Source organism: Nematolebias whitei, chromosome 23 (assembly GCF_014905685.2).
Source record: "Nematolebias whitei isolate Nwh7 chromosome 23, NemWhi1, whole genome shotgun sequence".
Taxonomy (NCBI): domain Eukaryota; kingdom Metazoa; phylum Chordata; class Actinopteri; order Cyprinodontiformes; family Rivulidae; genus Nematolebias; species Nematolebias whitei.
In genome coordinates, this window is record NC_056520.1 from 12,446,457 (window position 1) to 12,459,651 (window position 13,195).

At 38.9% G+C, this 13,195-nt stretch overlaps 1 protein-coding gene across 1 annotated transcript in view; it reads right to left on the minus strand.

Annotated features, from left to right (window-relative positions):
• Window positions 1-627: 627 nt before the first annotated feature.
• Window positions 628-13,195, minus strand: part of LOC119429050 (interphotoreceptor matrix proteoglycan 2) — a gene marked incomplete at its 3' end in the record, with an annotated part of 15,245 nt that continues 2,677 nt past the window's right edge. The window contains 4 exon segments of the mRNA XM_037696767.1: window positions 628-2,442; window positions 8,424-8,476; window positions 11,545-11,573; window positions 11,909-12,075. Of these exon segments, the coding sequence (XP_037552695.1) occupies window positions 628-2,442; window positions 8,424-8,476; window positions 11,545-11,573; window positions 11,909-12,075 (2,064 nt within the window).

Sequence of the window (13,195 nt, forward strand, 5' to 3'; positions counted from 1 at the left end):
CTGGTTTAATGGTTGGTTCTTTTTCATGTATTGATTCTTTAGTGGTTTCTAGTTCTTGAGCTGGTTTAATGGTGGGCTCTTTTTCTTGTATCGATTCTTTAGTGGGTTCTAACTCTTGAGCTGGTTTAATGGTTGGCTCTTTTTCTTGCATTGATTCTTTAGCTGTTTCTAGTTCCTGAGCTGGTTCAATGGTTGGTTCCCTTACTTGTATTGATTTTTTGGTAGGTTCTTGTTCTTGAATGGGTTTAGCTGTTGGTTCTGTTTCTTGTGCTGATTCTTCAGTGGGTTTTACTTCCTTAGTTGGTTTAATAGTTGTTTCCCTTTCTTGTGTTACTTCTTTAGAAAGTTCTACTTGGGCTGGTTGCACAGTTGGTTCTGTCTCTTGTGTTGTTTCTTCAGTATGTTCTAGTTCTTGAGTTGATTTAATGGGTGGTCCTGTTTCTTTTGTCAGTTCTTTAGTGGGTTCTAATGCTTGTACTGGTTTAATGGTTGGTTCTTTTCCTTGCATAAAATCTTCAGTGGATTTTACTTCATGAGCAGGTTTAATTGTTAGTTCTGTTTCTTGTGTCAATATTTTAGTGGGTTCTAGCTCTTGAGCTGGTTTAATGGTTGGTTCTTTTTCTTGCGTTGATTCTTTAGTACTTTCTGCTTCTTGTGTTGGTTTAATAATTGGTTGTTTTTCTTGTGTTGATTCTTTTGCGGCTTCTACTTCTTGAGTAGATCTTATAGTTGGTTCTGTTTCTTGTTTTGATTCTTTAATAGGTTCTGTTTCTTGGGCTGGTTTCCCTATGGGTTTTTGTGATGATTCTACAGGGGATATTGGTTCTTCTTCTGTAATTTCTGCTTCTTTTGTTGGTTCTGATAACTTTTCTTTAATTTCTTCTTTGAGAGCCCTATCTGCTGTGGATTCTCTTGAGGGCTTTGTTATTTCAATAGATTGTTCATCAGGTTCCATTTCCTGCGCTGGTTCCTCAATGTGTTTGGGCTCTTCTATCATACCTTCAACAGGTTCTGCTTCTGGTGGTAGTTTTACTGGAAGTTCTGTCACTTTTGTTGCCATTTCTACAGGTTCTAGTTCTTTTGTATCAGCTGCAGTAAGTTTTGCTGCCTGTTCCTCGAGTTCTGATTCCTTAATTATGTTTTCTTCTTGCTCATTGGGGTCTGTTGGTGTTTCATGTGTATCTACTTCTTTAACTGGCTTGTCTGTAGTTTCTGTAGCTTCAACAGTTTTATCTTGTGTATGATTTTTTTCTTCTGGTTGCACCTCAGTTGTTTTATCTTTAATAATTAGAAAAACTTCATCCTGTTCAACCTGAACTGTTCCCTCCTCTCCCGGCTTTCCCATTTCTTTAATCTGAATTGTTGCTGTTGTTGGCTTATCTTCAGTTACATCATCTTTGTCATCTTGCAAAACCAAAAAAGGTTTGGAAGTAACATCAGTCATTAGTGATGGACTTTCCATAGCTGTCAGAATAGAGGCATTAGAAGGAACGTCTATTTCCAGTTCTTGTTTTGAAATTTCATTGAAAGTAATTTTAGCCTCTTGTTCTGAATGTGTTATCAGGGACACAGTCGATACTGTAGCTGTGTCAACCTTGGTGCCACCTTGGTTACCCTCTACTGCTGCCTCCGAAGGTGCTTTGATCTGTAATGTTACATTGACACCTTCAGATTCTGGGATAAATGGTGTTTCAAGTGTGTGAGGGAACGTTACACCAGTGGATTCTTGTATATCAGTGGTGGCCTCTAAATCCCTCACAGTTGAAGTAACAAGGATGGTTTCTAAAGAATTGTCAAGGTCTTCTTCACCTTCTGACATCAAAAGACCCTTGGTAGTTGTGTCAGGAGAATGTTCTAACACAACTTCTGCAGGAATGTATGAGGTTACCTCTAGAGGTTCCTCATATTTTGATTCCAGCAAAGTTAATGTTTCAATATAAGGTATTAAGGTGGGTTCTTGATGAATCACAACAGTAGCTTCTATGGGGCCTTCTGGAGCTACAACCTCTGATGATGGCTCCTCATCTTCTGGGCTAACCACTCCAATGTCTTTTAAATCTTTGGGAATAATTTCCACAACAACTTTTTCCTTTGTTTTGTCTGGAACCATTTTGTCTCTACTGGTCTCCTGATTCATTCCATCAACAAGAACAACCGTCGAGGTTGTCTCTATAGTCTCCTCAGCAATGACTCTAACATTTAAAACCTCAGTTTTACTGGTGACCTCAGCTAGATCTTGTGAAGTAACTTTGCCTCGATTTTCCTGGATATCATTAGAGTCTTCTGGCATGGCGTCAGCAGAGAGGTCAGAGGTTAAATCCACAGGAATCTTAATTGAAGATGTTGTAGCTGTCTCCTGAAGTGAATCTTCAGGCATCAATCCAAAACCAGGAGGAAGCATCTCGTTAATAATGTTGATGGTTTTTGTTCCAGTGAGGTCTTCTGCAAAACGGCATCAGAAGAAAAGATAAATCATTTTCGCACAAGATCAACATAATCATTTCAACCGTTTTGTTCACAAAAAATACTTTTTAAATATTAAGAAAAAATAAATAACTCTGTCAAAGCTGTTGCGTATATTCTCTATTTATCAATATATAAACCACCTTTGTTTAATATGCGTCATCTGTTAGTAATGTTGATATCAGTTTTATTCATGAATCATGTTTTAAAACAAAGTTAACTAAAGTGCCTCATTAATTTGTTTAGAACAAACGTGGAAGTTCTGCTCTGTCAGCTCCCAGCAGCCACAGCTATTCTAATCAGCAGCACCTGAGGATCATCGGCTTGATGGGCAAGAGGAGTATAAAAGGCTGCAGAAGACATCTAGTCAGCACTGAAGCATTACCTGCCAACGGCAGTTCTGTTTAAGCCTTTTACTTGTGAGTAAAACAGAATATTAACAATGTTGTATTTTCTCCGTGCTTCCAGTAAATAATCCCTGATGTCCTCCTGTCCCCAGGATTCCCCTCTGTGGGTCTCGAGCTCTCCTGTGTCTCCTCAGCTGCCTCCACACCTTCCTACCACTTGCCTGTCTCCTGCCATTGTTCAGACGTACACCTTTTTTGCCTGGAACCATATGGGTCAGTTCTCTCCCCACTACTGACTCCTACCGCTACTGTAAGAAAGATCAGCAACAACATTATCACCCCCAGCTGACAGACCATTGATTACAAGTATCTCCTTGCTCTTCAGGGTTCCACCTCCCCCCCGGCTCATTGAATGTATTAATTCAATTCAAAATACTTTTTTAATTCCAAAGGGAAATTAAATGTTGTAGCTCATCATCCTGGTTTCATTAAGAGTTGTTATAGATGCTGATGGCTGTGGGCAGGAAGGATCTGCAGCAGTCCGTACCACAGTGGATCTGAAGAAATTGGCTGCAGATCCATCCACCCAGACCCAGCGGGCTTCTCGGTCCTCCTTGACAGCAGGACCACTGGAATGTTGGGCAGAACTCCTCCCTGAGTGATGGTCACTCCTCTCAGCAGCTTGTCGAGAGCCTCATCATCGCAGGCGCCAGCTGCAGGTGTCAGGGGATGATCCTGGTCTTCTTGTTGTCATGAGCCACGTTTCCTGTCAGCTCCCAGATCTCAGCAGTCAGTCACTCGAGCACCTCTGCCAGGTAGACGGAGATGCATCCACGGTGCCTCCTTTACAACTCATTTGGGATTTGGGGCTGTATTTGAGGTAATATTTGAGCTTTGAGATGTTAATCAGCTGCTCCCAGTTGTAAAAAAAAAAACCTTGTTGTCATGGTTACGCTCTATAACAAATGTCCAAAAGTAAAAAGGTTTCAGTAAAAATCCTTCCAGCTGCACAGCGTCCAATACCAGAGGAAGTAACTATTCGAACAAAAGCCATTTACATCCAGAAAAAAGAGGAAATATAGTTTTCAAAAGCAATATCCCAGAATGAAAGTAACAGCTACTCCAACATGCAGCCACCTTGAGCGGCACAATTCTAGAACTAAATATTATCACCTTGCAAATAAACACTGTAAATACATTGCGAGTCTTGGTATCTGTTCTCCTATCCTTATTGCTGCAATCATTACAAAACTGGAAAAACAATCAATTAAATAAAGGTTAAAATCACACATAAATAACCAATAAATGCAATGAAACAAGTTACAAAAAACAAGGAAATAACAGAAAGACCTGTTGGGACTCAGACTGAACTAGGATTAAGAGAGAGCCAGGGACACCAGTATGATTTCCAAAGACAACAAATTCAGTCTTTTTTTTTCATTCTAACAATTCTTTCCAATTCTGTGTTAACCACTCTTTTACATCATGTAGACCGTTAAACAGAGGCTGCAGTGAAGCAGAAATGTTCAATTTCAAAGGTAAATCAATCTGGATTATATATCCTCTCTGGCCTGGGAACATGCGATAAATGATGGACGAATGGAAACATTTGGATTTCATCAGCATAACAATGAATATCGATCCCAAAGGCAGTGTATATATGGAAAACAGAAAAAGACCCAAAATGTGTCTTTGAGGAATGTCAAAATAAAGAGGACTGTTCTCCCATGGATACAGAAAAATACCTCTTTGGCAAATGCTATTTAAACCACAACAGAACTGAACCTGTTAGGCCAACGTGTTCAAGTCTTGACTACAAAATGTCACTGACCAAATCTAAGTAACCAGTTAAATGTAAAAGAAGTAAAACAACAAAGCAACCTGAATCAACAATTAAATTATCATAAAAACCCTTTAAAGTGCTGCTCTCCCGTCTTTTTGTAAATCAATAACAGTCTGATAAAAGCTGAAAGTTAAAGAAATGTACAAAACACAATCTAAAATGGTCTTAAAATCTTAACTTGCCTTATAAAGATTTGTACCTACCAGAATAAGAAAATGCATGTCATCTGTGTAGTTTTCAATATTTTTGTTAGCGGTTTTATTAAAGGATGCTCCTTTCTTCAGGGGTCGCCACAGCAAGCGAACCTGCACGAGCATTTGGCATTTGGTTTATGCCGGATGTCCTTCCAGATGCAACCACAGACCACTGAGCTACCACAGTACCTCTGTTTGGAGCAGAGAGCTGCCATTTGGGGCAACTGGGGAACCAATGGGGGGATAAAGGGCCTTGCTTAAGGGCCCAAATTGGGGCAAATGAGGGTGGAGGCAGACGTAGGTGCCTCAGCTTTTCCACCCACATTTTGATGTTAGAGTCAGCAGGGGGTTTGAACCAGCGTCTGATTTCCAGGAAAATAAAATATATATAATGTAAATGTATGTGCAGTAGTTCCTCGATACTTCACGGACTCACTCTTTTGTTGGTTTTCAACTTACGATTGTACACGACACACAACTGTCAACTTTAATATTACGTGATTGGGACGGTATGGGAGAAAAAGTTAATGGGAGCGGGCGGGAGCGGGAACCAACCGACATGACAAAAACAAATAAATACTTCGGACAGGCGCCGTCATTTTGTAGTTTTCTTTTAATAAGCCTATACTGTAATGCTAGTCAAAAGAACGACACGGCCCAGAAGTCAACGGGGCTTCCGGCCGCTGCTTTCTGCCGAAATTCAAAGAACAGCAATGGAGGGCGCAAACACAAGCGGATAAACCGATGTGGTAAAAATAGTTTTGCAACGCAAAGTCAGAAGTAACGATCTATCTATGAAGCTCACAGAACTGGCAGGAAAGTGGCAAATAATCTTGAAGCTGAACTCATCTTCAAGTAGTGTCTGGTGAGTACCCATATAAAATGTTGCAGTACTGTACAGTACATATACATACAGTATGTTAACATTACGTAGGTTTAAGAGTTTAGAACATTGTTAAGAACATTGCAAGAGGTGGAAAGGGTTTATAAAACCTTAAAATATATATAAATACTAAAATGAATATAGCGTTCCTACTTTGAGGTTTTTCACATATTGTGGTGGTGTCTGGAACGTAAACCCCTGCGATAATCAAGGGACTATACGTAAAATATGTATTACCAGTATTCAACTTCTTCTGTATTTCCTGCTACCTTCAGGTTTACTAACAAGAAACTGATGCTTAAATGCTAAAAGTAATTTAGAAATGTAGATTTGGGAATTATTTTAAAATTAAACGCCTACTGTAATTAAAGAAGAGTGGTTGTAGTAGCAGATCTCTGTTGGTCACGAGGACTGGAAGTACTGCAAAGTCAAAGCTAACCTGTTAGTGTAGCCCACCTGTAAGCTGTGATCTCACTAACCCTGATAGTTGTCCTGCTGTTACTCCATCATGTCTCCATTCATTGACCAGGCTGCTGCTCGTAAATAGGCTTACAGATCTATTCTGAGAGGTGAGCGAGTAACAGGAATCAGCCTTCTGAACCCAATCCTTCTCGACAATAAGACAGATCGGGGTTTAAGGTGAGGGTCTGCAGCGGTACGTCATGCATGGTGCTAAAAGAAGTCTGGTTCCACCGCTCAGGTGAGCGGGGGAGGTTAAGAAAGACTTATAAAGGGTCAAGAAAGGGTCAACAGTAGGTAAGCTAATCTCTGTACAGGCAGTCCTATGATAGAGGTAAACTTTTAATATCATTCATGGGTCTTTGAATTTTACTGCAGCCAGTATTGACTTTATGTCACGTGATTTGGGCTGTTCCGATATCTTCTCTTTGCAAAGAATAAAACAACTAGTCAGGTTCCTGGATAAACACTTCCCCTTTAACCTTCATAACTCCTCTCTGCATAACAAGATCTATCTTCAGTCGTAGGCAACCTGTAGACACCACTGCTGATACCTGAGGGTGATTTATTTGTGGGGGTGGCTGTGGATGAGTGGTTAGCGCAGTCGTCCTCCAATGCAAGAATTGGGGGTTCATTTCCACCAGCAGTCTTGTGCTGAAGTGTCCCTGGGCAGGACACCCCTCATTGCCTCCGATGTGTGCCCCATCGGTGTATGAATGTGATAAAGCTCTGATTATTCTTTGTATAGATAGATTTGTATAGAGTGCTGTATGAATGTGTAAATGAGGACACAGATTATAGCGTAAAGCACTTTTTGAGTATCTTGATAAGATAGAAAGGTGCTATATAAGTACAGTCCATTTACCATTTATTCCACCAGAATGTGACAAGGCGATGGTTTAAGACCTTTAAGAAAAAAGCTTTTGCCACAAACTCAACCTCTTGGACTCTCAACGATCTCGTTTCTCCAGAGTCTTGTTAGACCTTAGAACGGGGTCCAATTCATCAACACAAGGAGACAAAACTGCACCGTGATCAAGAGCCAACTTTTTAAAATATTTTCTTAAAACATAAATTAATTGTGTGAATGTCTTAGTCTATCACGATCTTGTCCCCCCCCCCCCTGCCAATGTGGCACAAAGACCTGCTGGAGGGTCCAAACCTGGGCTTAATTTGTAAATTGATCAATGCTGGAATGCAAATAGCAGGCGGGCCGACTGGGGGGTCCTCCCCCAGAAAATTTTGAATAAAGTAGATGCAATTTCCTGCATTTTGGTGTATTTTAACAGGTTGTAAAACATCTATGTTTACCTACATTTGTAAACATGCCGCCACCCCCCCCCCCACCACCTTGATGGTTCTGAGCCGACTCTTCTCCGCTGAATTCACTATCCGACTTCATGTGTGAAACCTCCAGGACTCACCCCCACCACTCTTCTAGGGGCCAAGAATTTTTAAGGGTAGAAGCGGAAATGCTTCACCTGACGGCACAGATGATCATATGTGATATTAAGAAGTTGTGTTGTGTTTAAAATTAGTGTTTATGTAATTCAGTTTACGTATTCAGTATAAATTTAATTCATTCAAGGCAGTCATATTTGTTCATAACTTTATTATTAGTAAGCCTGAGAGTTACCAGATCCAAGGAAACACTTGCCGGAACGCACCCTGTCAAAATAAGAGAGTTCCCGGATCCTGTTCCGGCAGGATCTGCTCAAATTAAGCAGTCCAAACGGTTTACTTCATCTGGTTCTGAATTCTGTAAATTTCTTTAATGTAATTACACAGAAAGAAGTTGTAAACAGGGTTCTGTGTTCTCTGTCTCATTGAAGCTTGCTGTGACGCTTCGCCGATTCGTCGAATAAAAGGTTCTGACCCAGGTTGGTAAACTGAAAGAAGCTTGGCTGACACAGACAAGTTTCTGGAACAAATTAAAGTGGATTCATTGGCCTGTTTCCCTCTGAGTTAATACAGAACAGAGGATATTTCACACGTGAGGCTCATTTGGTAGTTCTAGCAGGTCCATTAAATTAAAAATAAACAGATTGGACCTCAGAGAGTCCAACTCTATAAAGTGATACAGAGAAGCTGAATACTTTTACTTGGTATTGTCTGAACATGTGATCAGAAAGATCATTTCAGATCTAAACTGCATCGAACCAAGTCAGAGTAGTTGTACTTGAAAAGAAAAGAAAACCCATTAAAATCAAATAAAGTTTCAGTAGAGCTCTTACCAGGCAGAGAGTCCATCAAAGAGTCTCTGGTTTGGGCAGGTTTTTCTTCAGACCTGCAGGACAAACAGAAACAGAAATTTAACACAGAAGTTTGAACCAACATTTTAGAGATTAACCAGCTGTTTTAACACTAACAGGTTTAAATACTCAATACTTTGTTGTTTGTGTGTTTAAAATAATCAGCCGAGTATTTTTGTTTCATTCAACCTTTATTTAGACAGGTTAATCCCATTGAGCCTTGGGGACTCAATGAGAGTCTAGGGGCCGAGTCCCAATGAAACCAACAAGAGAGACGTGGTTTAAACAAAGAGTGATGACAACAGTAGACAATCCTAAAGGATGCGTACAAATTGAGAAGAACAAGTGAAATAAATTAGTGTTAAAAAATGATACAAAAACAGCTAGGTTGGAAAGTCCTGAGAGCGCACGCTGTAGCTGCACTCACGCAGAGACATGTAGGAGGAGATGTATGAAGGCAGCAGACCAAGAAGTGATTTAAAGATGAAAATGTACTAGTGAGAGAGTCTGTGTGAAGTTAATGATGACCAGTTAACCAGTGAATACAGGGTGCATTGGTGATAGTAACAGCTAGTTATGAATCTTGGTGTACCATGATAGACAGCATTCAACACCTGCAGGGTTCTTGTAGGAGCGTTCATGTAAACAATGTCACCGTAGTCAGTGGAGGGAAGGAAAGTCACAGATACAAGGCGTTTCCTAGCATTCAGAGTTAGACAGGATCTATTTCTGAAAAAGAAACCCAGTTTAACTTTCAGTTTCCTTCCTAAGTTTTCCACGTGGAGCTTAAAAGAGCGATGCGAACTGACCAAGATATCCAAATATTTGTAGGAATCAACAAACTCAATAGAGACACCATTTGAGGATAAAATCAGAGGAAGAACTGCTGGGACTGGCTTCCTACATGAAAACAACATCCATTTTGTCAGCATTTAGCACCAGTTTGAGACGGAACAAATCTGACTGGATGATGGCAAAAACATATTGCAAAAGCTGGAAAACCTTAGCAACTGTTTTAGCTCGACAATAAACTACTGTATCGTCAGGACAGAAATGTATGGATGCATCAGGGATGCTCTGACCTACATTATCTATGTAGATTGTAAAGATGGTGGGTCCTAAGTCTGAGCCTTGTGGTACACCATTGTTGACTGTTAAATAACTGGAGGAAATACCATTATGTTGAACACATTGCCTTCGATCTGAGAGAAAATTAAACAACCAACCAATGGTGTAAGAAATTTACATCTGGGTCAATGTTTAGACTGAAAAGATTCAGTTGACAAAATAGTTTTATGACAGATCACCGTTTTTAAATTGTATTATTGATATTAAATGCAAAAAGTGAAACTTCCTGTTTGAACCTCAGTTATATTGTTTTTTTGCTGATTATTTTCTAACAACAAAATAAAACCATTAATTGTCTGTTAATCATAAACTATGTTTCTTGGAAAAATAATTGAGTAGAAAAAAATTATATTTTTCAACCACATTTAAAACCTCTAATGTTTTAGGACTAATTAAATTTTCTGAAACCAGAATATATATTTATTTATTTTCAATCACAGCAGAATACAGATTTGTTTGATTTTTAATTATTTTAGGTGTACAGACATATAGCACAACTTTTTGAGTAAAGGTCAATGAAAACACAGAAAAGACTGTTAAATATATTAGTCTGAATGCTGACTCAGCACTATTGCTCTCTATTTGTTATCTGTAGGCTACTTATAATCTAAAGACTTATGTATACTTTGTGCTATTTTCACCCTTCATATATCAAAACGTTCATCTCATTGCTGTGACTTTTGGTCTTTGTAACTTTTATACTTTTCAAAATATTTAACTTCATTTACAAATGCTTTCCTCATATAAATAAACTGAGATCATTAAAAGTTTAAAAGTTAGTGGGAGTGTGTCAATTGCACGCTCCTTCAAGACTTATGGCATCTGTGGCATTGTACAAGTACTACAGTATGTGATAAAAATGTACATTTTAGAGTAGCCTTTTATTGTGGTCAGCCTAAGGCACACCTGTGAGGTGGATGGATTATCTCAGCAAATGAAAAACACTCACTAACACAAATTTACATAAATTTGTAAACACTATTTGAGAGAAAAACACCTATTGTGTACATAAAAAAACAGAGATCTTTGAGTTCAGCTCATGAAAAATGGGAGCAAAACCAAAAGTGTTGCATTTATAGTTTTTGTTCAGTATATATAAAGCCAAGTTGAAATATTATAGATAAAACGTGATTATATATTCCAAATAACTGCAACATATAAAGTAGAAGGTTAAAATTATAAAAACAAACATTCACAGACTAGAACATACACACATTACGAACTGCAAGAGTATTTTTCTAGTTTAAAGCAGTTGGGTTGGTTTAACCAAATATTGAATAGGTTGACGCAGTGGTTGTGTCTAAGATGAGTCGTTCCTCACAGTCCAACCTTTTAAACCAGAAACTGACCCAACTGGACCTGACTGACTTTATGCTTTAGGATGGAATGAGTAAAAACAAGACGAAACAAATAATTTGTAAGATGTTCATCCTGGTTGGTTTTGTTCAAAGCTTTAGTTTGAACAAAACATGCTAAATAACACTGATTATTGCTAGCTAGACAATGCTAATAGTTGTTAGCATTAGCTAGCTAGTTGTAATAATACAAATTATGGGTTGTTCTTGTCCACCTAATGTTTTATTAACTTTAATTCACTAATTTCATCATTTTAATCTAATTTATGGGTCTTCAACTTTACCTGGCATTAAACCGATAAACTACCGAGTTAAAACCACCCAGGGTTGACTCAGTCCAAATTTGCCTACATTTGGTTAATTTAAAAATAGTAGAAACCAAGCTAAATGGTCTAGGTAAAAAATGAATAATATCCCCGCCTTTAAAACGCACGAGCAAGGTTGATTTAGTTTCTTGACTGGGAAATCTAAAATCTAGAAAAAACTACTGGTACATATTTTCAACATGTTTGGAAATGTATACATCTCTAAATGATTATGGAATTCATGTTTTTACTTTATTTATTGCTCTAAGAGGACCAGCAGCCGCCAATCACAACACATGACAGATATGTACTGACCTGTTCCTCTCAGCAGCCAAGGCAACTCTCTGAAAAACACAAACATATCATCAGCAAAGAAGAAAACTTTACCAAAGACCTATGCATCAGTCACCAAAATCTAAACAAAGACGTTTGCATTTTGCGGCTCCAAATCTTTTAAAATGAGACAACTGTTAGGCTCATCAATAAGGGGAGTCCACTGTTCTACTAAGAGAAGGAATATTAATAAGGAAAAACATTTAAGACAGCTCTCATTCTACCTAGCTACACAAGGAGTAGAACAAAATTCAATCATAAGGGCAAACATTGCTCAGAGAAATTAGCTTAAAGGCCAACAATCAGGTAAAAGGTAGAAGCAGAAAACATAAGGGGATGAACTTACACTTCTGATGAGGCTTCTGTGTTCCTCTGATTGGCTGAAAAAGCTGCCGATGTCTTTGATGCTGACAGATCCATTGATACAGCGATTCACCAGGCTCTGGTACTGGTCCCGCTCTGGTAGACGGTCCCAGAAGATCTTGAAGGCCTCCCACACAGTCTCCTGACACACTGCATTAAACAGAGAGACGTGTTAAATATATCACATTACAAGAAACACCAAGCAAGAAGATAAATCTTAGGGGAAAGGTTCTGTAATTTGGTCCTTTTTAACAGGACAGTCCACAGAAACAGGATGGTCCAAATGAACAGGATGGTTCTCAGATAGTCTCGTAAACAGAATCGTCCCAAAGTCAGGGCAGTCATCACAGACATGATGGTCCCTATAAACAGGATTGCCAAAGTAAACAAGACAGTCTTATAAATGGGATAGTTTCCGTATAATGGACAGTCCAAGTAAACAGGGCGGTCTTCAGATAAAGGATGGTCCAAGTAAACAAAACAGTCCCATAAACAGGACAGTCTACATAAATAGGATTGTCCCTAGAAACAGGACATTCCCTTGAAATAAGATGGTCCCTACAAATAGGATAGAAACAGGATTGTCCAAGTAAACAAAACAGTCTCGTAAACTGGATGATTTCCATAAACAGGAAATAATTCTGAAAAGTGGACAGTCCAAGTAAACAAGACAGTCTTATAAACAGGACAGTTTCCGTATAATGGACAGTCCAAGTAAACAGGGAAGTCTTCAGAAAAAGGATGGTCCAAGTAAACAAAACAGTCCCGTAAACAGGACAGTCTCCATAAACAAGACTGTCCCTACAAATAGGATGGTCCCTAGAAACAGGATTGTTCAAGTACATAAGACAGTCTTATAAACAGGACAGTTTCCGTTTAATGGACAGACCGTGTAAACAGAGCGGTCTTCAGAATAAGTATGGTCTAAGTAAACAAAACAGTCCAATAAACAGGACAGTCTCCATAAACAAGACTGTCCCTAGAAACAGGATTGTCTCTAGAAATAGGATGGAAACAGGATCATCCAAGTAAACAAAACAGTCTCGTAAAATGAACGATCTCCATAAAAAGGACAGTTTCTGTAAACAGGAAAGTTTCTGAAAAGTGGAAAGTCCAAGTAAACAAGACAGTTTTATAAACAGGACAGTTTACATACAATTAACAGACCAAGTTACCAGGGCGGTCTTCAGAAACAGGATAGTCCAAGTAAACAAAACAGTCTTGTAAACTGGATGAGCTCCATGAAAAGGACAATTTCTGTAAACTGGAC